Source organism: Phocoena sinus, chromosome 20 (assembly GCF_008692025.1).
Source record: "Phocoena sinus isolate mPhoSin1 chromosome 20, mPhoSin1.pri, whole genome shotgun sequence".
Classification (NCBI taxonomy): domain Eukaryota; kingdom Metazoa; phylum Chordata; class Mammalia; order Artiodactyla; family Phocoenidae; genus Phocoena; species Phocoena sinus.
In genome coordinates, this window is record NC_045782.1 from 2,459,782 (window position 1) to 2,485,783 (window position 26,002).

Sequence of the window (26,002 nt, forward strand, 5' to 3'; positions counted from 1 at the left end):
ATTTTGAGGGACTTTCAAATCCTGCTAAAAGCAGATGCAAGGTAGAGCATCTGCTGGCCAGCTGTATGCCCCTCTTTCTGGGGCAGATCTTACAGTATTAGGCGGGTATGTTTATGTTTTCTGATTTTCTGATATGGTGGGGGTTTTTTTGCTTCATCAAAGTCGATGCTCTATAACTGTTATTCCTTTTGTTGTGTTCGATGGAGTTTGAGGGAAGAGAGTGAAGTGGAATTGTTACTGGCACTGTGAGTGGAAGTCCATATTTCCACCTAGGAGTCCTGCTAGCAGTTGAAGGGAGAATGAGTAAGAGGAAATCGAGACCAGAGAAAAGAAAATGAGGGAAGTACAGTATGACGGAAAGAGCTCTGGTCCAGGGGTCATGAAATGGGGCTTCAGGTCGTAGCTCTGCCACAAACCGGCTGTGTTCCCTTTGGCAAATAATGTCCCCTCTCTGGGCTTCTCTTTTCTTATACGTACAATGACTGGATGAGATGGCGACTTTACCTCAGGCGCCTAGATCTTATCCGGAGCAGAGCAGGACGTGTTTAGATATGGCTGTTCTTCTACAAATGGAGGTTTATGTGCTCAGCTTGGCAATATAGCTGACACACTTTTAAGTGCTTTCCATTTTACTAAGCACCGGTACATTTCATGACATCCACGGTAGACTGTGTTCACTGTGACATGCTGGGGTCCTTGCATCAGAGAGCTGAATAGGGATGTAAAAAACTAAACAGCAGCCCTTTTAATAACCAAATACCGTAGACTGGGTGGCTCACAAACAGCAGAAATGTATGTCTCACCGTTCTGGAGGCTGAGAAGTCCAAGATCAGAGTGTCAGCACATTTGGTGTCTGATGAGGGCCTGTTTACTGGTTCACAGATGGCTCTCTTCTTGCTGTATCCTCTCCTGGCAAAAGAGGCAAGGGAGCTCTCCAGGGTCTCTATTATAAGGACATTAATCCCATGCTTGAGGGCTCTGCCCTCATGACCTCATCACCTCCCAAAGTCCCCACCTCCAAATACCATCACATTGGGGAAACAGGTTTCAACGTACGAATTTTGAGGGGACACAAATATTCAGTCTAGAGCATCTACAAAATTGTACTAGGAAGCAAAAACTTTGGATAAGAGGCAACTAATTCTCTACCGTGCAAGTCTTATAGACAGAGTGTTAGGATCCAGAAGAAAGGTTATTGGGTCAGTTTTTCAGATTATTTCTCCATGACACCAAGTTCCAAGAAATAATTCTTAGTCATTTGTGGGATGTTCCAGAGAGCCCTTGGGATAAGAAAAATTGCAGCTGCCTGTATGTGTTGCAATTTAAGACGATGTGGTCGTACTTTGGCAAAACTGTCATGGTGAGGTAGACCTAGTTCTGCAAGGCTGAGCCACAGCTTAACTAGCCAGTTTCTGTACTGGAAGGATTTATAGGATCTATTCCTTTTTAGGTTTTCTTTTTCTTTCTTTCTTTAATAATACTGTTACCCTCATATATACAGTCAATTGGTTTTCAACAGGGCTGCTAAGACAGTTCAATGGGGCAACAATACTCTTTTCCACAAATGGATATCCACATACGAAAGAACAAACTTGGACCCCTTCCCTACATTAAACCCAAAAGTTAGCTCAAAAAGACCTAAATATAAGAGCTAAAGCTATAAAACTCTTGAAAGAAAATATAGGAGCAAATCTTCATGAGCTTGGGTCAGGCAAAGCCCTCTTAGATATGACACCAAAAGCATATACAACCAACAAAAGAAAAAATAGACTTCATCATCAAAATTAAAAACTTTAGTGCCTGATGCATACTATCAAGAGAGTGAAAAGACAACTCACAGAATGAGAGAAAATATTTGCAAATCATATATCTGATAAGGAATTAATATCCAGATATAGCTAGGTAGATAGATATAAATGTAATATACCTTATATACTATATATAGTATAGTATAAATAACAGATAAAATAATATATAAAGGACTTGAATAGCTATTTCTCCAAAGAAGATACACAAATGGCCAATAAGCATAGGAAAAGATGCTCAACGCCATTAGTCATTACAGGATAGAAATCAAAACCACTGTGAGACACTACTTCACACCGACTAGGTTGACCATTTTTTATTTTATTTTATTTTATTTTATTTATTTGTGTGTGTGTGGTACGCGGGCCTCTCACTGTTGCGGCCTCTCCCGTTGCGGAGCACAGGCTCCGGGAGCGCAGGCTCAGCGGCCATGGCTCACGGGCCCAGCCACTCCGCGGCATGTGGGATCTTCCCGGACCGGGGCACGAACCCGCGTGCCCTGCATCGGCAGGCAGACCCTCAACCACTGCGCCACCAGGGAAGCCCAGCCATTTTTTAAAAATAAAATTAGAAGGGAAATACCAAGTGTAGGCTGGGATTCAGAGAAATTGGAACCCTCATGCACTGGTGGGTTTGGAAAATAGTTCAGTCATCATGTAAAACAGTTCGGCAGTTCCTCAAAAACGTAAACACGGAATTACCATTACCCAGCAATTCTATTTCAAAGTAAAGACCTAAAAGAATTGAAAACAGACATTCAAACAAAAACGTGTACATGGATGTTCATAGCAGCACTGTGCACAGTAGTCAGAAGTTAGAAACAACTCAAATTCCCGTCAGCTGATGAAATGGGCAAACAAAATGTGGTCTATCCACACAGTGGAATATTACTCAACCACACAAGGGAGTGAAGTACTGATACATGCTACAGTGTGGATGCACCTAAAAAGAAGCCAGACAGGGGCTTCCCTGGTGGCGCGGTGGTTGAGAGTCCGCCTGCCGATGCAGGGGACACGGGTTCGTGCCCCGGTCCGGGAAGATCCCACATGCCGCGGAGCGGCTGGGCCCGTGAGCCATGGCCGCTGAGCCTGCGCGTCCGGAGCCAGTGCTCCGCAACGGGAGAGGCCACAGCAGTGAGAGGCCAACGTAACGCCAAAAAAAAAAAAAAAAAAAAAGAAGTCAGATAACAGCCACATAGTGTATGAGTCCGTTTATCCGAAACACCCAGAACAGGCAAATCCATGGAGACAGAAAGTAGATTAGTGGCTGCCAGGAGTGGGGAGGAGAGGGGAGTGGGGAGGGACTCATAATGGGGTTTATTTTTTTGAGGTGATGAAAATCTCCTAAAATTGACTGCAGTGACGGTTGCACGACTCTGTTAACATACTAAAAACAAAAACACATTGAATTGTGCACTTTGAGTGAATGGCATAGCATGTGAATTATATCTCAACCAAGCTGTTATGAAAATAATAGTAACATTTAATAATAGAACACTTATAATGTTAATTGTAAAAACAAACAGTACAAAAATATATCAAGTGAAAGAAATGAATGTCTCCTTCCATACACTTCTCTCCTCAGAAGAAACCACTGTTGACCTCTTGATGTGTAAACTTCCATACCTTCAATACTTCACAAATATATATTTACATACAAGCACAAATAGAGTTCATTTTTCAGTACTCCATACTATTCCATGGGATACCTGTATCATAATTTATTTGACTAATAAAACCGTCCCGTGGCCTTGCTGGAAACATCATTAACCTCGTGAAATAAATCCCCATGGCCGCTCACTCTGGCGTGCTACATAGAGTAAAACACTATTTAATTATACACCAGTGTCTGCAGGGTGGGCTTCCTGTCCACCTCCAGGATGAGACCTGAGGGTCTTCCATTACTTCGTCTTTTGTGCCAGGTAGTGCTGGGCAGCTGACAGCCGCGTGTTAGAAATCGTGGCTTTGGGGATTTCCCTGGCGGTCCAGTGGTTAAGACTCTGCGTTCCCAATGCAGGGGGCCTGGGTTCTATCCCTGGTCGGGGAACTAGATCCCACATGCATGCCGCAACTAAGAGTTCACATGCCACAACTAAGACCCAGTGCAGCTAAATAAATAAATAAATTTTTTTTCTTTTTTTTAAATCATGGCTTCGTAGCTACACGGTAGGGGTGCTGCTTGCCTTACAGGCCCCTTATCTGAACTAAATCTGGAACCCAAAGCCTGGCAAGTAAACTGCTCAATAAATATTAATCCCTTCCTTTTTTTTTTTTTCAAGGAGGTGGTAGAAACCAAGTTCATGAATCTCCTAAATCTTTGAATTATTTTTGGATGTAGTCATATGACAAGTCTTTGGCTTTGAGGTCTTAGGAATGAACTTGTGGTTCCTGACTTGGCTATTAGTCTTTCTCTGACCACCAAGTTCAGACTCAAGACCCTCACCAGCCCACTGAGTGCATCTGGGGGTAGTGGAGGCTTGTGCAGGACCAGCCACAGTAGAGCAGGTATCCAAGGTTCCCCTCTGCCTGGCTCCACACCTGGCCTGGGCTGACAGCCGGGACCAGACTGGTAAGTGAAACAGACTCACCCCTCAAGGAGCCCCCAGGCTAGGGAGAAGATGAGCACATACATTTTCATCATGCCATGGTAAGAGCAGAGATAGAGCACAAGGGCAAGGGCAGAGGAAGGTCTCCAAGGAGCGCTGCTTCACCTGACCTGAGATTTGGGGCAGGTCTTCCTAAAGATGTGACTGTTCTAGTGACCTGAGCCGAGTCACGAATGCATAAAAGGCAGGCTGGTGAAGAAGCAGCAGGGGAGCATTACAGGTGGAAAACCCAAAAAGTGTCAGAGGCCCCAAGCCACGTGGTGTGAACACCAGGGGAGTGGTGTGTCATGCAGGCAGAGTGCAAGACGCCAGCGTCCAGCGAAGCCCTCTCTCCCCCAAGCCATCCCTTTCTGCTGCCACTTCCTTTTCCCCATTTCTTCCTTTTCCAGTGAAACAGGATCAGCAGCTTTATAATAATAATAGCTGACACATCCTCACTCTGTATCCAGCGCTATCCTGCATGATTTAAATATATTAACTTGTTTACTTCTCGGTCCTATGAGGTGGATACTGTTATTACTCCATTTTCGAAATGAAGAAACAGAGAGGTTAAGTAACTTGCCCAAAGCACACCAGGGCCACATGGCGTCCCCTCTGCTTTGGCCTGTGCTTATGGTCTCCATGGCCCTGGCTTTCCATGGCCCCCCTCCATCCAAACAGACTAACTGGAATGGTATTTCATAAAATACGGGGATTGATCTGTAAGCCTGGTGCAGCAGAATTGCCTGTGAAAATGCAGGTACCTAGGCTCTACTGTAACCCTCTTGACTCTAGTGGGGTGAGGGGTCCGGATTCTGCATTTTTTACAGACGCCCCAGATGATCCTAAGGCACTGTAATGTTTGGGAACCTCTGGGCTGCTGTGTCTGAGCTGCAGGTCCAAATTCCCGTGAGAGAGAAGTGGAGTGGAGAAGCCTGGATCAGGTCGCCTGGGAGGGGGCGTTATTTGGTCTTTTTGCGTGGAGTTCGGGCGTGGGAGCAGACTCCTGATAGGGATTCAAGAGCAGAAAGGACTGCAAGAGTGAGGAAGAAAATACCAGAATCTCCAGTCACTGGCACTCCTGGGGAAACCTCTGTGTGTAGCCCAAAGTATGCTGTCCCCTGACCCCGCATACCGATAACACAGCCTTAGCTCTGACCTCAGTCACTCCTTACAAGACCGCAGAAGCAACTAACATTGGTCCTTGATGCAGCTCCTTGAGGAGAGGCCCTCCCCCATCTCAGCTTCCTTCTGCCCAACAGATGAGAATGAAGTTCCTTTACTTTTTTTTTTTTGTAAATTTATTTATTCATTTATTTATTTATTTTTGGCTGTGTTGGGTCTTCGTTTCTGTGCGAGGGCTTTCTCTAGTTGTGGCAAGCGGGGGCCACTCTTCATCGCGGTGCGCGGGCCTCTCACTGTCGCGGCCTCTCTTGCTGCGGAGCACAGGCTCCAGACGCGCAGAGCTCAGTATTTGTAGCTCACGGGCCCAGCTGCTCTGTGGCACGTGGGATCTTCCCAGACCAGGGCTTGAACCCGTGTCCCCTGCCTTGGCAGGCAGACTCTCAACCACTGCGCCACCAGGGAAGCCCCATGTTCCTTTACTTTTCACCAAACTGTCCTGCAGATTTGCTCTTTCTCTGCCATCCCTTTCTCCTTGACACCCTCCAATCCAGGGTCTTCCTTAACTTTGGAAATCACTGTTTTCCGGAGGAAAAGGTAAGGCGTAGAGACGCCTCTTCCATTGGTCCTAGCTGAGCTGAAGAAGATCAGAATGTCTCTCATTACTCTTATTAAGCCACCCCGAAGAAGTGTGCAGAGCAGCTACAACATGGGACCATCAGATGACCATGTGGGCACTTGTAACCCCTCAGCCTCGAGGTGGGCTGGAACGGCATCCTTTAGGAGCAGAAGTCAGGGCAGGGACTGTCAGACTCCAGGGCCAGACACACTCACAGAGCCAGAAACATGTAGGAATCCAAGTCCCAGGGTGTCCGGAGGGGCTGCAGGGGCAGAGCCAGGAGACGGGATCTGGGGAGTCACAACCAGGTGAAAGGCTATGGAGCACGGCCAAGGCGCTTAGGCTGCTGTCTAGCCCTGAGCTTCTGGTCAGACACAGGAAGCCACAGATTTGTTTTAAACAATGAGTCACTGCGTCTCTCAAGTATTTGACCAAGACTGTCTTCTCCATCTTGTGTTTCATTCGTCAGTCTTTACAGAGCTGAGTCCAGGTCCTGGTGGGGGTTTGCTCAGCACCGAGCTACACTCTTAAGAGGTTCATCAGATGCCAGCCTCACCGACACTCTTCATCTTCCCACGTCCATAAACCAGATCCCTGCCCTGGTCTTTGTTATCCTGCCCAGGTTCTTATTATGAGGCTGGTTTCCTGGACTGATCCTCTGTGATCCCACAAGTAGTTTCAAATTATTAGATCCAACCTGAGGGGAACTGACGTGGCATTTCTTTTCACTAGATGGTTATCGGTCACCTACCTACAAACATGTGAGCCGTTGCCCATGGAGACTGAAGCAGACATAACCTTGGGCTCATGTCCAGTGTATCCAGTGTAAACTATTATCTCTCAGCCTTTCTGTGACTGGGATATGTTATATGTGATCGCTCCATTTAACAATGCACCTTCTTCCTCAAGGGCTCCGAGAGATGTCATAGAATAAGGTGGCGTGTTCCTTTTTTAATAATAAAATTAATTTTATAATAAGGCCTCTTAGAGAATTTCATGATGTCTCCTGGGCATTTCTCTTCTCTGACAGCCCTGGGGACCGTATGATCTGGCCCCAGCTCCCCTGCTTCTGTCCGGCAAGGTGATAGCAGGCAGGCAGATCTGTGTCCCAATCCTTGTTCTTTTCTTAAATAAGATAAGGATGTTGAGTGAGATCATCTCTGAGGTCTTTTTTTCACAACTAACATTTTGTGATTCAAAGAACATAATGTTATACTGCAGAAAGGTATGTACACTAAACAGAGTTGCCAGATAAAGGACAAGTGGCCCAGTTAAATTTGAGTTTCAGGTAAACAATCATTTTTTTTAATCTCCATGTGTCCAAAATATCACATAGGACATAATTATATTTTAAAATTATTCACTGTTCGTCTGAAATTCAAGTTTTGGCTGGCGCCTCGTCTTGGCCACCCCAAGCCCAAAGGCCGTTCCCTTCCATCTCACTTGAGGTCGATTTCACCACTTCCCTACCTGCGCCTGCTTGTCTCCTGGCTTTTATCCTTAGCCAGAAATTGGCTGCTCACTGCGTTGCCTTACCTGTGAAATAAGCCCCCAGAATTTAGAGAGGTGAGTCACCAATGGTCCGTTTCCTAGGACCAGCTGCCAGGTCAGCCAGGAGACACCTGGACACCTGCTATTTACAGCCTCGCCACTGATACCTCGTCAGTAATCCTGACCTTTGCCACAGTTTGTTACACCCATAAGGAGCTTCAGTGGGAATTTTCATTTGCTTCTGTTCGTTCTTATTTCATTGTTTTGGCTACTTTCCATGTCTGTTTGTTCGAGATTCTTGCATCATTCAAATAAACAAAAAAAACCCTCCACTTAACCGTCTCCCATCCCACGCTGCCCGCTTCTCTCTCTTGCGTATAATCAAGTACTACCTGTCCCCCATCCCATCCCCGCCTCTCACTCGTTCCCCAGCGCAGTCACATCTGGATCCCTGTCCTCCCTCCCTCCTCCTGCCATTGAAAGCCCTCTTTGTCAGGGTCACAGTAACTTTCTAATTGTGCAATCGGTGGGGCACTTTTCAGTCCCACCTCCTGACCTCTCAGCAGCCCTGGTGCACGCTGACCCCCCACACCTCGGGACACTACTCTGGCATCGACAGCAGTACCAGCCCCAGCTGTCCCCCGCCTCCTTCCTTCCCGGCCACTTCGGGCTGTCACCTACACCTGCCGCAGGGTTGGTCCCCAGCTCTTTTCGCATTGCCTGCGCTCCCCGTAAGCCTGTGTTCTCGGGGTTGGTGCACCTCTGCACTGTGAGGGAGGCCGCTCACCAAGCACCGGGGCCTGCTGGTCCAGGCTGACACAGGACTCAGGAGGAAGTGAGGTCTGAGAGCTCGTGAGAGATACTTGGGCTTCAGCGTGTTTCTCCTCCTTTTCTTTCTTTTTTTTTTTTTTTTGGCCGCACCCCGCGGCATGCGGGATCTTAGTTCCCTGACCAGGGATCGAACTCGTGGCCCCTGCGATGGAAGCGCAGTGTCCTAACCACTGGACCGCCAGGGATGCCCCTCAGTGTGTTTCTTTATCGATCCCTGAAATGCGTTTTATTCATTTAGCCTTCACTTACTGAGCATATGCCGGATCTCTAATGCTGGGCCCTAGGAATGCAAAAGGAAAAGCCAGGCCCTTGCCCTCAAGATCTCACGGTCTCGAAGAGAATCCCAGCAAAACAGGTGATGAACCCAGGGCAGCGCAGAGCAGGGCGGGTGCGGATCACGACGAGCGCACACCAGGCGGAGGTCAGGGGAGTTCAGCAGTTTCTGAAAACTATGGAAAGCTTGGAAGCAATGACTTGATCTGATCTGCATCTTAGAAAGCTCTCTGGCAACACTAGAGAGCAGCGTTGTGAGGGGTGGTCCAGACTTGGCACCGTGGGACCAATCAGCATAATCAGGTGACACACGAGTCAGAAACATAGCAGTGGCAGAGAAGACAGAGAGAGGGGACGGTGCCAAGTGCTGCTGCAGAGGCAGCATCTCAAGGACTTGGTGACCACCTAGCTGTGAAAGGTAAGAGAGGGGAGGCCAGAGGGTCTCCCAGGTGTGTACGTGTCACCTCCGCTAAGGGACCCGTCTTTCCAGCATCCCTGTCAGACTGGACACCAAAAATGTCACTCTGCCTAAAAAGGGAAAACAAATATTTTTCGAGGGCCTGAATTTGCCCTTTTGCCCTACCGCTAAATTACCGTTGGAGATGTGTTGGGGCGGGGGTGTCAGAGCCACGGCCAGGGTTTCTGGGCGAGGGCAGTGTCTCCAGATTGCCCAGCTAGTAAAGAGGCGATGGCCTCCCTCAATGACCTGGGCACTCACGGGGCAGGGAGCAGAGCCCCCGATCAGCAGGGCTTCCAGGGCTTCGGCAGGAAAGGTGCTCATCTAATGTGTTTCCCAAGTTGCCCGTCACAGATGGACACCCCAAGCCCTGGTCAGTTGGGAACCATGGGGATTGCCAGAAAGACAGTGTCAGGGGTCGAGGCTGAAAGTCAGGACAAGGCCAGAAATAGGAGATCAAGAGTGAGGAGAGAGGCGAGGGGGCTGGAATGTGGTATAAGAAATGGGTCACAGGACTTCCCTGGTGGCACAGTGGTTAAGAGTCCACCTGCCAATGCAGGGGACATGGGTTCGAGCCCTGGTCCGGGAAGATCCCACATGCCGCAGAGCAACTAAGCCTGTGCACCAGAACTACTGAGCCTGTGCTCTAGAGCCCGCGAGCCACAACTACTGAGCCCGCGAGCCACAACTACTGAGCCCACGTGCCGCAACTACTGAAGCCTGCGCAACTAGAGCCCGTGCTCTGCAAGAGAAGCCACCGCAATGAGAAGCCCACGCACCGCAAGCCCTTGCACCACAACTACTGAGCCTGCACTCTAGAGCCCGCGAGCCACAACTACTGAAGCCCATGCACCTAGAGCCCATGCTCCGCAACAAGAGAAGCCTCTGCAATGAGAAGCCCGCGCACCACAACAAAGAGTAGCCCCTGCCCCGCCGCAACTAGAGAAAGTCTGCGTGCAGCAACGAAGGACCCAACACAGCCAGAACTAACTAAATAAATAATATTAAAAAAAAAAAAAAAGAAATGGGTCAGGATGAGCAATTCAGATGTGAGGACGAGGGAAGAGGAGGCCAGGAGTCTCTGCAGGCCTCATCAGAAAGCTCACTGCACAACAGCATTTCATTTTAAACGCATCTTTACAAGCGAAATCTTACACGTTTTAGGTGCTAATTCTGTCCGTGTTTAGGGCCGCCCTGTAAGGCATAAAATGAGGCTTCTTGCATCAAAGGCATAAAATGAGGCTTATTGCATCAAAGGACTGTGCCTTCTCAGTGGATGCATGGAGTCAAGAGGTCTGCCTGCGAGTTCAGCGGGACCGTTTAGGATGGCCTCAAGCCCCAAGGTATCCTTTAGCACATTCGTGTGTATCTCTAACTTTTCGATTTTCATTTACTTTTCTGTTCATTCCACTGCACTTCCCAACGAGGATCTTCTATACGTCGTATTAACTTATTCCCATTACAGCTAAATTCAGCCCCCGCTGCGCCCCCCTCCCCTCCGTGTTGTCACATCGGACAGGCATGTCTACCGGAGGGGCAGGTCCTCAAAGCACAGGCCAGCCCATCAGCCGTCAGATTATAGCAGTCTGAGGACGGGGCGAACGTACTTGAACTGGACTAGCGTCTGTCCTCCAAGGAGGTCTGGTCTAGTGGGTGTGACACCGCAGCAAGTGTCCAAGCTAACAGGGGGCGTCAGAGTCAGCAAGTGGCCTGCGGTGATTCTGAGTTGACCTTGTTTGGAGCCAGAACCACAGCCAGCATCTAGGACAGGAAACAAGGCACTTGTTTTTATCATGTGACCTCACCAGACCCTCGCGAGGCCCTGACCAAGTGGGCTGGCTCCACTCTTAGTAAGAAATAGAGGTGAACCAGGGCAGAGTCCAGCACACAGGGCTGGAAACCACAGCATCGCTGAGGGAAAGACTGGAGGCTGATGCGCACACGGGTGCGGGAATTCACCGCAGGCCCTTTGCAATCAAGTCCAAAATGTGTCTTCACGTTGTTAATTCTAGGTCCATCCTGCTCCTGGGGTGCGACCCACTAAACGGTGCTGCCTGGCCCATGGTAACCCACAGGAGAGGGGGCTAAGGGTCCCACAACACTGGGGAAGGAGGGCTTGGTACAGAGAGATTAGCCTTTATTGCCTAGAGAACGTGGGGTGGTTTCCCACCCACAGTGCTGTGGGGGCAGGGTTCGTTAATCTTGAGTGGTGCATGGATCCTTTTTCCTCGTAACTTAGTTTTCTGTTCATGTTTAGCTCATATGTATTATTTGAGTCCTTTTTAAAAAAGTATCTCAGAACTTTGGGAATACACATGTGATCTGAGACACGTTAAAACAAGCACTAAAATCACATGACATATCTGCTTTCTTGTCAATGAGATAATCACATTTTCTAGAGTGTTATCTCAGTAAAAATACCTTTTTCTGGGCTTCCCTGGTGACGCAGTGGTTGAGAGTCCGCCTGCCGATGCAGGGGACGCGGGTTCATGCCCCGGTCCGGGAAGATCCCGTGTGCCGTGGAGCGGCTGGGTCCATGAGCCATGGCCGCTGAGCCTGCGCGTTCGGAGCCTGTGCTTCCGCAACGGGAGAGGCCACAACAGTGAGAGGCCCGCGTACCGCAAAAAAAAAAAAAAAAAACCTTGTTTCTAAGAACTCCTGGAGCCCTGAGAATTTGGCCACAGACATCTAGGGATTTGTGGGCCTCAGCTGGAAAACTCTGACGCAGAACACTAGTTCATTTTGAACTCATTTTTTAAAAGTATTTACTTCATTAATTTGGCCGTACTGGGTCTTAGTTGTGGCACACATGATTCTCGTTGTGGCATGTGGGGTCTTTAGTTACGGCATGCAAACTTCTTAGTTGCAGCATGCATGCAGGATCTAGTTATCTAACCAGGGATTCGACCTGGGCTCCCTGCATTGGGAGCGTGGAGTCTAACCCACCGGACCACCAGGGAAGTCCCTGAACTCATTGTTTGACAAGGTAGATTTTGACACTTTTTTTTTTCTTTTGAGACATGTTTTGGCTTTTTTTTTTTTTGAATTATTTTATTTATTTATTTTTATTTATCATTTATTTATTTTTGGCTGCATTGGGTCTTTGTTGCTGCACACGGTCTTTCTCTAGTTGAGGCGAGCTGGGGCTACTCTTTGTTGCGGTGCATGGGCTTCTCGTTGCAATGGCTTCTCTTGTTGCGCAGCAAGGGCTCTAGGCGCACGGGCTTCAGTAGTTGTGGCGCGGCGGCTCTAGAGCGCAGGCTCAGTAGTTGTGGCGCACGGGCTTGGTTGCTCCGCGGCATGTAGGATCTCCCGGACCAGGGCTCAAACCCGTGTCCCCTGCACTGGCAGGCGGATTCTTCACCACTGTGCCACCAGGGAAGTCCCTGTGTTGGGTTTTTTTGTTTGGGGGGTTTTCTGTTGTTGTTTTTTGTTTTTGGCCACACCTCGCGGCTTGCGGGATCTTAGCTGCCCGCCCAGGGTGGAACCCTAACCACCGGCCGGCCCCCGGGGAAGTCCCCGCGATTAACATTAACTTTGTTGAGTTAGAGTAAGAACCCACTTGGGCGCCATCAGAATCCATCGGTCAAAGTCTCATGTCTAGTTCACCTCCCGGCCTGTCTGTCAGGGTCCTCTGGAGACACTGCAGGTCAGCCACAGCTTTGGAGTCACCCCTGACACTTACTCAGTTGCTCCTGGCCAGCCGTTAATCTCACCAGGCCCTTCTCACAGCTGCTGGAATTCTTTGCAGGGAGGGAGCTCGTGTGCATCCCCACGAATTTGGGTGGCCACCAGCCCACTACTGTTTCACAAACCATCGGGCCTGGTGCTCTTCGTGCTCGTGACCAGCATCCCGTCGCCCTCGGTGCTGGGAGTGTCGGGTACATGTTAGTGTCCGTCCAGAGCCACCAGGCAACTCCACCCGTGCCTTCTCGGCCTCCCTCACAGCCTCCCTGTCCCGCCAGCCCCTTCACTGCAAACCTTCCTCAGCCTCCTCTCAGGCCTCTTCCGGGCAGTGTGAAACGTCACCTCTGCTGCCGGCACCACCGTCCCACGTGGTCACCGTGGCGGGTGCCTGGGTCCTCTCAGTTTCCCCCTGCTTCTGCTCGGCCCTCCAGCCGTGGCTCCATTTAGTCTCCATCTTTCTACCCCACCGTCTGCATCCAGGGTTCTGCAGAGACGTCCCCTCGCTGACACCCTCCCAAAATGTAGGTCGAATCCACAGAAACCTTTGAAGGCCCCCTGCTGGGCCCATGACAGTCAGGTCACGTGAGTGTGGCTCTTCTCCCTCACATTTGTCATCTAATCACGTGGGCCGTGGGCCGTGGACCACACTTCTCTGTGGCCTGACACCCCATCGCCCATTTTCTTCCTTGGCATCAGATTCCCTTCCAATCAGGAATCCGGTCAGGAGCTCACCTTTGTTGGACCCCGACCACAGGACAGGCTCTGTTCTAAGTGTCCGTCAGGTATTATCTCATTTCATCCTCACAGCAGCCGACGGAGCGGGAACCGTTACCCCTGCGCAAGCCTGTAGCTCTGCTCCCTGCGTGGTACGTCCATCCCCTGCAGCCACACGTTGCCCAGGATTTACCTCCGTCTCTCCTTTTGCCCTCACCAGGCAGCTTTACTCTCTACCAAGTCAGCTGACTTGTTTGCCGCACCCACAGACATCCTCAGGGCTATACAGACCCTTCCGCAGACTCCGGGTCCGACTCCGGGTCCTGCAGGCCTCCCTTCTCACTTCCTCCCAAACTTCTTGAAGCTCTTGGTGCTGCTTTCTCACCACCCACTGACCCCGTCCTTCTGCACTGCCTGCCCCTCTTCATGGGCACTGCTTCCAGGGCCAGCCGTGGTCTCCCAAGGGGTGAAATGCAGCAGCCTTTTCTTCCTGAAGCCCTGCGCAGCGCTGGTCCTGTCGACAGCTCTGCGCTGTCTTTGCGCCACCAGACCCGATCCTCTTCCCCCATCCCAACTCAAGAGCTCGCCAAGCGACTGTTCTGGTTCTTGCTCCCTCGAGGCTATTCCCGGAGAGTTTCTCCATGGCTACAGCTTCTTCATGAGAATTATTTTTTTTAACGTGCTGTTGCAATTTTGATGATCTTAAAACGAACCCAAAAAAGTAAGCACCATTTGGATGAGCTCTCTATAGTTGGGTACCACCAGTTTCAGTGCCCATCCTGGACTGTCACACCAAGTGATGACTAAATAAAGTGATGGCATCTGACTGTAAGGAAGGCGCTGTTTCTAAACGTGGAGCCCTCGTGCGTGATGCTGGAATCACCTGCGATGTTCTTCCTTGTTCGTGATGGTAGGAACCACCGAATCAGCTGCTAAATCTGGCAAAGTCTCCTTCCGTGAGAGCTCCTGGCGCCTTGCTCTCTTCTATCCGCGCGGCCACGTCTTTGAACTGGACCTTGCCGACACCTAGCTATGCTCCACGCCCCCAGTGCGTCCCTCACTGTTCCTAGGTTGATTTCCTAAAGCAAACCTGATCTGCCCACTGCCCCGCAGGTATCGCCCCGTGCCCCTCCCTGTACGACGGTCTCTATACAGGGACGGGTGCCCCCTGCCCAGCGAAACTACACTTGTGGTCTCAGCCACAGCCCCGTACTCAGCCTGCACACCGTGGCTCTGCTCTCCTCCGCTCACTGGACGTGTGGCCCCTGCCGGGAGGCCTGTTCCTCCCAACCCAGCACAGACGCCTCCACCTCCACAGGAGCCTTTTTTATCCACACTGTGCAACCTTAAATTTTCCTCTCTGATCCCCCGTAGCAACGTGTCTGGCTGTTTCTGACAGTGCCGTTTGTCCTGGATTTTGCTATTTGAGCACTGGTCTGATCCTCCTGCACCCACAGTGCCTTGCAGCCCAGTGGAACCTACAAGTTAAGGCTCCCTTTCATCCTAAGCTACCCTGGGTCCCTGGTTCAGCCCTCCTAGCCCACCCCTTGGGACTCCAGGGTGTCCTGGTGAGCAGGCCAAGTGGCCGGGGGACTCCACACTCCACCCCCTCTGGCTTTATGTCTGTAGTTTAGTTTAGTTTAGTTTTGTTTTCTACATGTCTGCTCTTGTTTCTTGGCATGTGACAGTGTCTCGGGTGCTTGCTAAAATCAGGGATGAACCCCTTCTCTGACATAACCCTAAACTTGGCTTTTTTAGAAAAAGGGATGAGGCAGACATTTCAGGCACCAGAAGATTGAGAGACCCATCAAAAGTTTAGGCTACGGCCCTTCCTCTCTGTTCTGAGAACATTATTACACTGCCTCTGCTCAGGGGAGCCCTTGTGTGTCCGGTGGGGAGAGGGGAGCAGTCCGGACACAGGCCTGGGCATCTCCAGCAGAACCCGGTGACCTCTGAAGGGAGTTCAGTGAGCAGGTTCTGTTTTTCAGTTGCCACTAAGACAGCTAATAATTTAGCAATTTTTGGAAAAGAATTTCTCACTTTGCAAGCTTTGCACACTCTGTTGTGATACTAACATAAAACGCATCTTTCAAAGAAAGGAGAGCTACAGGTATACCTAACAGTCATGATTAGCTTTTAGTCCTTGAGAAAGGAAAATCCATTGTACGGTTAGGGTGGGGAGCCTATGTGGACGAGGGTCTCCCGGGACATCTGGTCGTTGTCTGGGCTCTTAAACTGCTTAAGGAGGGGCCCCTGTCGGAGTGGACACTTCAGAGACACAGGCTGGTCTATTTCACTTCTCTCTCTCTCTCTCTCTCTCTCTCTCTCTCTCTCTCTCTCTCTCTTCTTCCCTTTCTCCCCCTCCTCTTCCCCCGGTTTCTATTCCTCTCTACTCCTCTTCGGCTGGTCCCTGGCGAACAAGGGACGCCCTGCAGCCGCCCGCCCGCTTCCCAAGGTCCCCGCCCCGGCCCCAGCCCGGCGGGTCCCCCGGGGTCTCGGGCGCACCCAGCGGCCCCGGACCCGCGTTGGCCTGGGCGCGGCTCCTGCAGCCCGAGGCCCGGCGCCCGGGCCCAGGTGATCTGCCAGCACTCCGCCCAACCGCCTCGGGTTAGCGCTGAACTCAGATGACCTTTGCCCTCCTGGATGACAGAGGAAGCCCCGGGGTTTAGAAATGTACCGGAGGGAGGCTGGGGAGGAGGCGGGCAGAGAAGCCAGGACCAAATAAGGGCGTGCGTGGCGCCGGCGGGGCGGGGCGCGGTGATCAGCCCCCGGCCCGTGTCCCACGCCGGGGTCCCCACCGGCTAGCCCTTCTCCCAGGGAGACGGAGGGAGGGGCGAGGAGGAGGGCCCACCGCCCCCTTCCCCCCCTTCCCTGGACGATGCCCCCATTGGGCCCGGGCAAGTCACTAGAAAGAGCAGAGCAGGTCGGAGTCCGAGGCTGCTCCGCCGGCAGGAAAACAAACTTTATTCTATAACCCTCACAGGCCGAGCGCGAAGGTCTAGGGCAGGGCTAGGTTTGGGGCATTTTCCAGCGGAATTAACACAGCGCTTGCTAACTGCACTCCAGGGAGGGCCGCTTCCTCGGCTGTGTCGGGTCGCGACCCGCCCGCTCGGGGTCGCAGGGCCGCGTCCTCACGAGGTGCTCCCCGCGCTTCTGCGGCCCCCGCCGACCCGCAAGCCCTCCTCCCCCCGCACCAGCCGAGCCCCTTCCCCCGCCTCCCCGGGCCTTGTACCCGCGTTGGCGCCCGCGCCTGGCGCCGACTGCATGCGCAGCCCTCACGGGTATACGTGCAGCGACCCTCCCTCTGGGAGCCCCGCCCTGCCGTGCCCTGCGCGGTGCGTGCCGGCACCACCCACGACGCCTCCCCGCGGCCAGGAGGCCGACTGCCCGTCGCCCGGGCCAGCCCTGCCCCTGCGCGGAGTCTGCCGCGCGTGCTCAGCCCTAAAGTACTGGAGCGCTGACCACCCCGCTCCCCGCCCCCGGAGATCAGTACCTGCCTCTTTCTCCTCCCGGACAGATGCACGATTCTGAGATGCCTGCCTTCTACGCAGTCCTGCAGCCCGCGGGCCCCCGCAGCCGGCCCGCAACTCAGCACCGCCTCCCCTCGCCGTGCGGCTTCCCTCCTGCCCCCGGGTCACACCTCCCAATAGGCCTTCGTCCCGGCCCTGCTTTCTGGGGAGCCCAGGCCAGGATACCTGGCCATTTGAACACACCCAGAGCCCTTTATTTGGAAGTTCTCTCACAGGCTGTTTTCAAAATTCAATTCCTCTACATAGATTTCCTCTTTCATATGAGTCTCATTCTTAAGTCAGGAGCAAAATTAAAGTTTACTAACTGGAGTTCTCTTTTTTGGTTTTGCTTTAACATTCCTTTCCTTGGGTGTATCTAAGTTTCTTTGCTTTTACTTTGAACATGCCCTAAAATTCTGTGTTATCTTTAGCATTTTTCAGAAACCACAATTCAGGAAGTTAGAGAAATTGCTCCCTGGTGGCGGAACAACAGAACTGCCGGCCTCTTTCCCCCGGTAATTGCAGTGAAAGTGGTGTCTCTGCCTGATCGGACTTTGACTTTTAGGCTGATTATTTCCTTAGAGTCAATTTCTAGAAAGATAAGGTCAAAGAGCACGAATAATCGCACCTTAGCCAAACTGCCCTCGCACACAGGTGCAGCCTTAAGCTCGGGGGGCGGGGGGGGGGGAACAGCCACGCCCTTTCCTGTGAGCCCTCCTCCACACCATGTCCTGCTTTCATTTTGCATTTGTTTTTACTCATTCTGAGAATCAAAAGAATATATGCTGGCAGCTTGCATTTCTTGCTTTGTAAAATGCCTGTTTTCTTTAAACAATCTTTCCTAGCCCTTTTTAATGTTTTAAGTAGTCTCCAGGCTTCCTCTGTAAACGACCTTGGAAATTCCACCCCCATTCCTGGTTCTCCACGGCTGGCTTCTTTATCAGGAAACATCACCTGATTGACTAGAGATTTAGAGTGAAGAGGGGAGGGACCGCGGGTCTCTTGATTGTGACTTGCCAGACATTTCAGAGCAGCTTCAGCTTGACCATTTCTGGGCTGAAGGGCTCTGCAGGCGGGAATCCTCCTGGAAGGAGAAGCGTCGGGTAAGGGCGCCCGGTGCAACGCCTGCTTGCCCTTGTCCTCAGGTCTTCAGAGGTGTCACCTCTGCTCTCCTTGGCCAAACCTGGCCAGAAACTTGTTTTCAGCCCACCAATATCCTCTGTCTCAGCCAGAAAGGGTTACTCAGCTTTACATCTTAGCAGAGCTACCCAGGCATAGATCAGCGTCTGAGGCATTTCCATACTCTTTTCATTAAAATTGCAATAAAAGCCAAGAAGGAGCTTGCTAATAATTAAAGGAAGTTTCTAGGACCTCTTAGTAGTTCGCCGTAGGCCTGCTCAGGTCTGGGTTCGGGGAGAGAAACGAGCAGCTGCAGAATACCTGTCAGCTGCTGAAGCAAACACATCACATTTGCCTCAGGTAGGAGGGTGAGTCCAGATGTTCCTTAAATATGAAGCCTGACTACTCTTAGGGCTTGACCTCTGCTTTCCTATTGGCTTTGAATTACATCCACGTGATTTCCCAGGAGAGGGGTTGGTTAACAAGATGAAATTGGGGTCCTGACAACACACGTGTTCCCTTACAGCCCCACTCAGCCAGCCATGGCACCTACTCCACGTGTAACTCATTCCCTTCCAACCCGCTCTCTCCAGCTGTCAAAGAATTTAAATGAACTGGCCTTTTCAGGGAGCTCTCAGGGACAAGGAAGTAGGTACAAAACACCTGAGTTGTTTAGAAAGAATGGAGCTCTTGATAAGAGTTGTCCCTGTTAGTCTTTCCTTCCAGCCTGTGAAGTGCACGGCTCTCTCTCCGTGATGCTGTTCCTTGTGAGTTAACATGCTTTCCACCTCCTCCTCTTTATTTTTTAAATTTTTTATACTGTTTTATTTGTTTATTTATTTATTTTTGGCCATGCCACATGGCATGTGGGATCTTGGTTCCCCAACCAGGGGTTGAACCCTGCAGAGGAGGCACGGAGTCTTAACCACTGGACCGCCAGGGAAGTCCCTTCACCTCTTCCTCTTAACGTGGTTCCTCAGAGGGAGATCTACCCAGGTTCTCCTCACTTCACCTTTGACCCCGAAGGTACGTCTCTATGATTTTATCCCAAGGAAATACTGAGAGATGCATACAAACAGTTATGTATTAGGATGCTAGTTACCACCTTAGTTCAATAATAAAAATTGGAAACAACCTAAATAATCAATAAAATGGAGGCTTTACAAAATTCTGGCATATATAAATCAGGATCCGGTTATGCAGCCAATCACAGAAAACCCACAATAACTGCAATAACTGTGATAGGAGTTGCACCGTCTGGGCCTGGTGTGAAGGGCCAGGGCTCCTTCTCTGTGGTGACTCCGCCGTGTCTGGCTTTCATACCTAAGGCTACTTCACGCACCAAGACGGCTGCTTCAATTCCAGTCACCCCCCCACCCCCCACCCCACCCCACCCCCGCCAACTCCGGCCAGCGAGAAGCAGGACAGCACAAAGGAACACAGGGCAAAGGCCATTCACCAGCCCTCCCTTAAGGAGGGGTCCAACGGCTGACTCACACTTGTGTTTACACCTCTGCCGGCATGTTTATCTAAGGCGGAATCGTTAATCCATCAGAGAAGGAAGGAACTATCGCAGAAGCTATTACTTGGACCCAAGCCTTGAGTTGATTAGGGTTGAACTTTAGGAAGAAGACAACTCACGTCGTTGGTCTCAAAGGAGTCACTTTTTCTACATTTCTCTGTTTGAAGTTTCCCACTATCAAATTTTATATTTTCCTGCCTTGAGGGGAAGTGGTCCCATTGGGATGCCTTTTGCTCCCCTCTGCAATTCATATATATATATATATATATATATATATATATATATATTTCTTTTCTTTTTTTTTTTGTCCCTAATCTGTTTTATAAAATTGCTATCTTCCAAAGCTCTTACTTGTACGTTCCAACCCCCAAAGGCAGGCAGGTACACCTGCCTGTGGCTCAGCCACCACTTAAGCTCCCCAGCGCGATCGGTGCCTGTCACGCGGCAGAGCTCATTTATTGCTGTTGCTTATTTACGTAAACTGGGTTGACTTGAATTGTGCAAAGTACCACATGAGACATAGGGGAGACACAGGTCTGTTCTCATACTCGACTACAGGTAGAGAGACACACAAAACAACGGAAATTAGCAGAATGTTGCACTAATTAGGTGCGAAGTGGGGCCGTCTAAGCCATAGTTGGTAGAAAAGTTCAGTAAGGTTCCTAAATGCAAGGAAGTTCGTAGTAAAGAATTTGGCCAAGTCCAAAAAGAGGTCTGGCCTTTGCGCTTGGCTTCTGGGGAGTAATCTCTGGCATACCTGATGGCAGTGCCTTTTGGGGAGGGGGTGGCACCACATCGGAGCTTCGGGTGGGGATGTGGGTCATGCGGTGTCAAGCTCACCTGGAGGCTGAGATCAACCACCTAGGCAGCCGGTCAGCAACCAATGAATCCTGTCTAAGTGACGGAGCCCCGATAAGAACTCTGACCACAAAGCTCGCGTGAGCGCCCCCGGTTGGCGGCGATGCTCCGTGTGTACTGTGACACGTCAGTGCTGGGAGAATAGCGCCCAGACTCCACAGGCAGAGGACAACAGACCATCCGCCTTTAGAATGCCCCCGGACTCTGCCCTATGTGTCTCTTCCTTTTCCGATTTTACTCTGTATTCTTTCCCGGTGAAAACCTGTTAACTGTGCACATCATAGCTCTCGGTGAGTTCTGCGAGTCCTTCCAGGGAATTATCACCCCGAGGGTGGCCGGGGGAACCCCTGGACTTGCAGTTATTTTCAGACAGGAGGGTCCCAAACTCCATCCAGAAGGGTCCGTGGAGGAGGCTCTAAAGGATGTGTGAGATTTGGCTGGGTAGAAAGAAGAGCAGAGAGGAATCCCAAGTTATCAGAGGCCGGAGGTCACATGAAGGGAGGACTCCAGGGACAGGGAAGCTGTTTGGGGAGGGGGTGGCACCACATCGGAGTTTTCCTGACTTTGATGATTTCACCTCTCCGGGATGACGTCACGTTCCAGTCCCATCACAGACACACTTAGAGCAAGATAGCGTGAGACTTTGGGGAGACAATCTCTACATGCTCAGCCCTCATCAGAGCCACAGATCGGCAACCACTGGGGGACACTAGTCCAAAGTCAATCTCAGTCATTCCTCATGATGACAAGTAATCCCTCTGTCTCTTGGGAAAGAGGAAAACATTACCAAAAAATAAGGGGAAGACAACATTTAACGCGTGCCTGCTCTGTGCCAGGCACTATTCCAGTGCAAAATACCCAGTAATGAACAAACACTGCACTAGGAAGAGGCCGTCGGGAAGCAGTGGGAGCGAGGCTGAGCTCTGGGAAAGTAAAGGGAACAGGATGTTATTTACCATCCGAGACGCCTCCTCTTTCCTAAAAACTACCATCCACGGTCAGTGTTTCAACCTCCCTCAGAAGCTTCTTGCAACATAAAGTCCTAGAAGTCAGGGCTCTCAGGAGGTGTGGCCCAGGTTCTCCCAGCTTTCCTGATGACACAGCTCGTGCCCCAGTCACCTGGTGAGCAGGGAGCTGGAACTCGGGTGTTCTGTGCTCCGTCCTGGCATCACATTGCCTCCTGGTGACACTGGACCACTCTGAGCGTGGGCGGGGCTCCATCCCTGAGCTGCGGGAGTGAAGCTGCCCGTCAACCGCTGCCACGCCTCCCTTCCCTGAGACTGGAATCCCGCTTCCCGGCAGTGGCCTCCACACCCGAGCAGCTAGTGGGCGACGGCATTCCCAGAGGGGTGTGGACAACGGCGACAGGCAGGTGGCCGGACTGCTGCTGCCCTTCAAAGGCTTAGGGTCAAGACGGGGACGCAGGGACTTCCCTGGCGGCCCGGTGGCCAAGACTCCGCGCTCCCAATGCAGGGGACACAGGTTCGATCCCTGGTCGGGAAACTAGGTCCCACGTGACGCAACTAAGACCGGGTGCAGCCAAATAAATAATAAATAAATATTTTTAAAAAACAAACAAACTGGGATGCAGTTGAAAGCAGAACGTGCACTGGGCCCCGGCCGGGAGCACTACCAACACCTTATGCTTTTGCTCAGGACCAGGGACACCACACTTTCCAGGCTCCCTTGCCAGTCACCTGGCTTCTCAATAGGTTTGACAATAGGTGGCTGTGATGGGAGACTGAAGGCAGAGGAGGGGAAAACCAGGGCCTTTCCTGCTCCCTCCACCTCGGGCAGCACCTCCGTCAGCAGCTAAATGTTCTCCATGACTCCAGCCACTGCCCTTGTAGTTCCCACCATCACCCCGTCTCTAGACTCTGATGTCCCACCCTAGAGGTGACAGTGGCTTCTCCAGTCTCTGATCGTCTCCTTGTTCCCTGCTGGGCCTCTCAGCTCTCCCATCAGTGGGGTAAGCAATTCTCTGTGTTAAATTCCTCTGAAATCCCTGGTGGTTTCTGTTTTCCTAGCTGGCCCTGACTGTTCGATGGCTAACGTAGCACCTGGCCATCGGGGAACTTACAATAGGTTAGAGAATCAAGAATTAAATATATGCAAAATGCTAGTAAAATAAAATGTAGAAATTCTGTACATATGCTAAAAATGACTCAATTGTACATTTTAAAAGGGTAGGTTTTATAGTATGTAAATTATGCCTCAATAAAGTTGTTTTAAAATATCCAGGAAAAGATGAAGTAAAATGGAGGTGTGAGTAGATGAGACAAGTGATTCCACACAGCTCTGAGCACAGCCACCTGACAAAAAGAAACAAAATCTGAGTACGCGCTGCCAATGTTTGTGGGCTTCCTTAAATTGTATACGTGTCAAACTCTGTTAACGTATGTTACCTTATAAAATAGCTACAAGATAGACATTTAAACAGAGAGAGAAACGTAACTAGAAATCCTGGCGATGTCTTGCTTAACCTCCGTGGATCATCTCACACATCTCCTGGAATGCCTACACCCCACTGTGAACCCAGAGACCACTGATGCAGGCAGTCAGCACAGAGATCTCTGCAAGGGACTTCCAGAGCAAGGAAAAGCGATGGGGGACCCTTCCCTCCTGCCTGCCTTTCTGAAGGGGCCTAGGCTAGGCTAATGCCTCAATAACAGCCACCACTTTATGACCCTCTTCTGACATTTACACATCGCTTTACAGTTTTAGAATGTAAAGTTTCTCACAGAGGTTATCTCACTTTCTCGCCCAAATCCAGAGAAGAGGGTCAAATAGGAGACAGACTGGGGAGATCTCGAATGCCTGACCAAGAGGAGTTTGGACTAGATCCCAAGAGCGGTGCTGCCACGTCAGATGTATCAGGTTACGGGGGGGTGGGGGTGTCGACAGTCCAGGGTCCCCCAAATAGCTGACTTCCTCTTTCAGGGTAGAGGCCCTGAGAGAACCTCAGGGAGCAATACTTATTCCCGTGGGCCTGGCTCTGAGGCAGCGAGCTCCCCACTCGGGGGCTCCCCTTTCAGCACCTCAGGCCCGAGAACTACGCTTAGCCAACAGCCATCCTACCCTTCCACTCACACTGCTTTTCCATCCACGTGACTACTATTGGTAAATCCAGTTTCCAAAAGGACGCCTTGATACCTTTACGTGGGCCTCCCGGCCAGGGGCGAGTGTGTAGCTGTCTCACTCCAGGGTACCTTCCCGTCTCTCTTGCTCTTGAGCTCAGCAGGCCATGTTCTCCATCCCATATTCAGCTCCCTCCCAGGGGACAAGGCAGGACTTTGTCCTGGTCCCTCCCTCTCCCCTTCTCCCTGTTCGCTGCCTGTCCTGTCGCGGCAGGAGCATTAGGGGACCCGCGTGAACGGCTGGCAGGACAGTGCTCCGAAAAGCCTGAAGCCAGCTCTGCGGGAGGCTCCCCAGGGTGTGGAAGAGGTAGCCAAGGAGGCACAGGAAGTAGCTGCGATATCCAGTGCTGAGGTTCGTGTCCTTTTCCTACTGAAAAACCTTCAGCGACTCTCCTTTGACCAAAGTCCTAAGTGGGTCCCTTAACGGCCCTTGTCCACGGAGAGGTGACAGCCACCTGCCAGGTGGGGAGCGGAGAGGCCCGTGTCCTCCCAGTAGCGGGTGGGTGTTGCCAGGACCTGAGCCGGCAGAGATGGCCATCTATTTATACTGAATAATATCTTCAAACTGAAGGCAGACCACGGCCTTGGCCTCAGATCAGCAGGTGGCAGGGGGAGGGAGCAGTAAGGCTTGGAGTCACCTGCAGAGGCCTCTGCCCCTGAGGGTGCCCGGGGGGGATGGGGCTGCGGTGCTCCCCAGCGCTGAAACCTCCGATCTACAGTCAAAAAACCTGGGTCAAATCCATCCCTAACGACCTTGCAACAAACAGGCTACTTAACTTCATCCATCAAGCCTCCTTCACACCTGTCTGAGGTTAAATGAAGCAACTCCCGCACTTTTATCAACGCGCCGTTCCTCTGACTCTTACAAAGACACGTGTCCCTCTGCCCTGCGTCCGAGCTCGTGGGTACCACACCTGTCCCCAGCTCATGGACAGAGCCGCGTCTCGCTGATGTCTGCTCCCTCCCCCGGCCACGAGCCAAAGCCCCCAGAGCGTGTCCTGTTTCCTCCGGATGCCGCTGCCTCCCCCCTGTCCCCCACACCTACCGGAGTCCCGGGGGAAGCCTGTACCGGGTTAGAAATGGTTTCCAGGTTGTGCTTCTTCCTTCCAGGGATTTCCCAGATGACCCCGGCGTGCGGTGGGACACCGAACGGGTGGCCGACGTCCTCCTCCGGCACGTAGAGGCCAGCCACATCAACCTGGTAAGGGGATGCCTTCCCCTCGAAGCAGAGGCCCAGCTGCGTCTGCCTGAAACCCACCGAGGAACACACACACCTTTCCTGAGTAACTGAAATCCCAGCGCTCAGACAGAGGCAGAGATTTTTCCAAAGTGCGCCCTCTTCACCCACCCACTCCCACCCCTGTGCTGGCACCTGAAACCGCAGGACCCCACGAGCCTGCGCCACGACCCGCTGGCACAGAGCTTTCTACCAAGCGTTTTAAGGTATCCTTGTAACTTTGGAGGTAGGTGTTGTTATAATGCTCACCTTACACTGAGGAAATTGAGGCCCCCAGAGGCCCAGCAGCTGCCCAGGGTCGCCAAGTGTGAAGCTAGGATTTTAAGCCTGGAGTCCTCACTCCAGAAATTGCGAGGATAAATTCACAGCCCCTGCAGGGAGAACACTCTGGTCACGATTGGAGCTCTAGTGGGCATTCAATTCACCTGCAGAGGCGGACGGCCCAGGAACACCCACCTCGACTCTCTGGCCCCGCCGGCCCGGGCCCCGCCAGCGGTCGATCTTAAGGCTCCAAGAAGGTGTCCACCTCTAAAATAAGAACGCTAACCCTTCAGGAGTTAATACCTAAATCCTACCATTCAGAGACCCAAGCACTTACTTGCTTTAAGTTTTGATTAAGCCTCGTTAAAAGATGATCCCTGCTGTTAAGCTTTTATTGGTGATGAATTCTCCAGGTGAACGGATTTGTTAGACCTTTGTTAAGAGCAGATTTTCGTGAATATATTAGACCGTCTCTGAGCTCTAATGACAGAAATGCAGCAGGAACTTCGTCCACATGGGCCAAAGGGGCACCTAACTGGCTGGCTCTGACCCACACAAGGCGGAGGTGCAGGGCTCTGCGCTGGCTTCCCTCTTTGTTCTGGCTGGAAATATGGTCACCCAGAGCCGCAGCCCCACCCCTCCCGGCTGTACTTCCCACAGGGTCTGAGGGTCACAGCTGGAGGGTTCACAGCCCGGGCCTGCTGCCTGGCCTGGGTCCTCTTGCCTGCCACCCCCCAGGCCATGCTCAGAATCTCTCAGGGCCCCAAGCCTGGCA

The 26,002-nt window shown here is 51.5% G+C and overlaps 1 protein-coding gene across 1 annotated transcript in view; it reads left to right on the plus strand.

Annotated features, from left to right (window-relative positions):
- The window catches only part of PIGL (phosphatidylinositol glycan anchor biosynthesis class L), a 55,830-nt gene that overhangs the window by 20,487 nt on the left and 9,341 nt on the right, over window positions 1-26,002 (plus strand). The window contains exon 3 of the mRNA XM_032616195.1: window positions 24,840-24,930. Coding sequence (XP_032472086.1) covers window positions 24,840-24,930 — 91 coding nt within the window. The remainder of the gene's footprint in view (window positions 1-24,839; window positions 24,931-26,002) is intronic.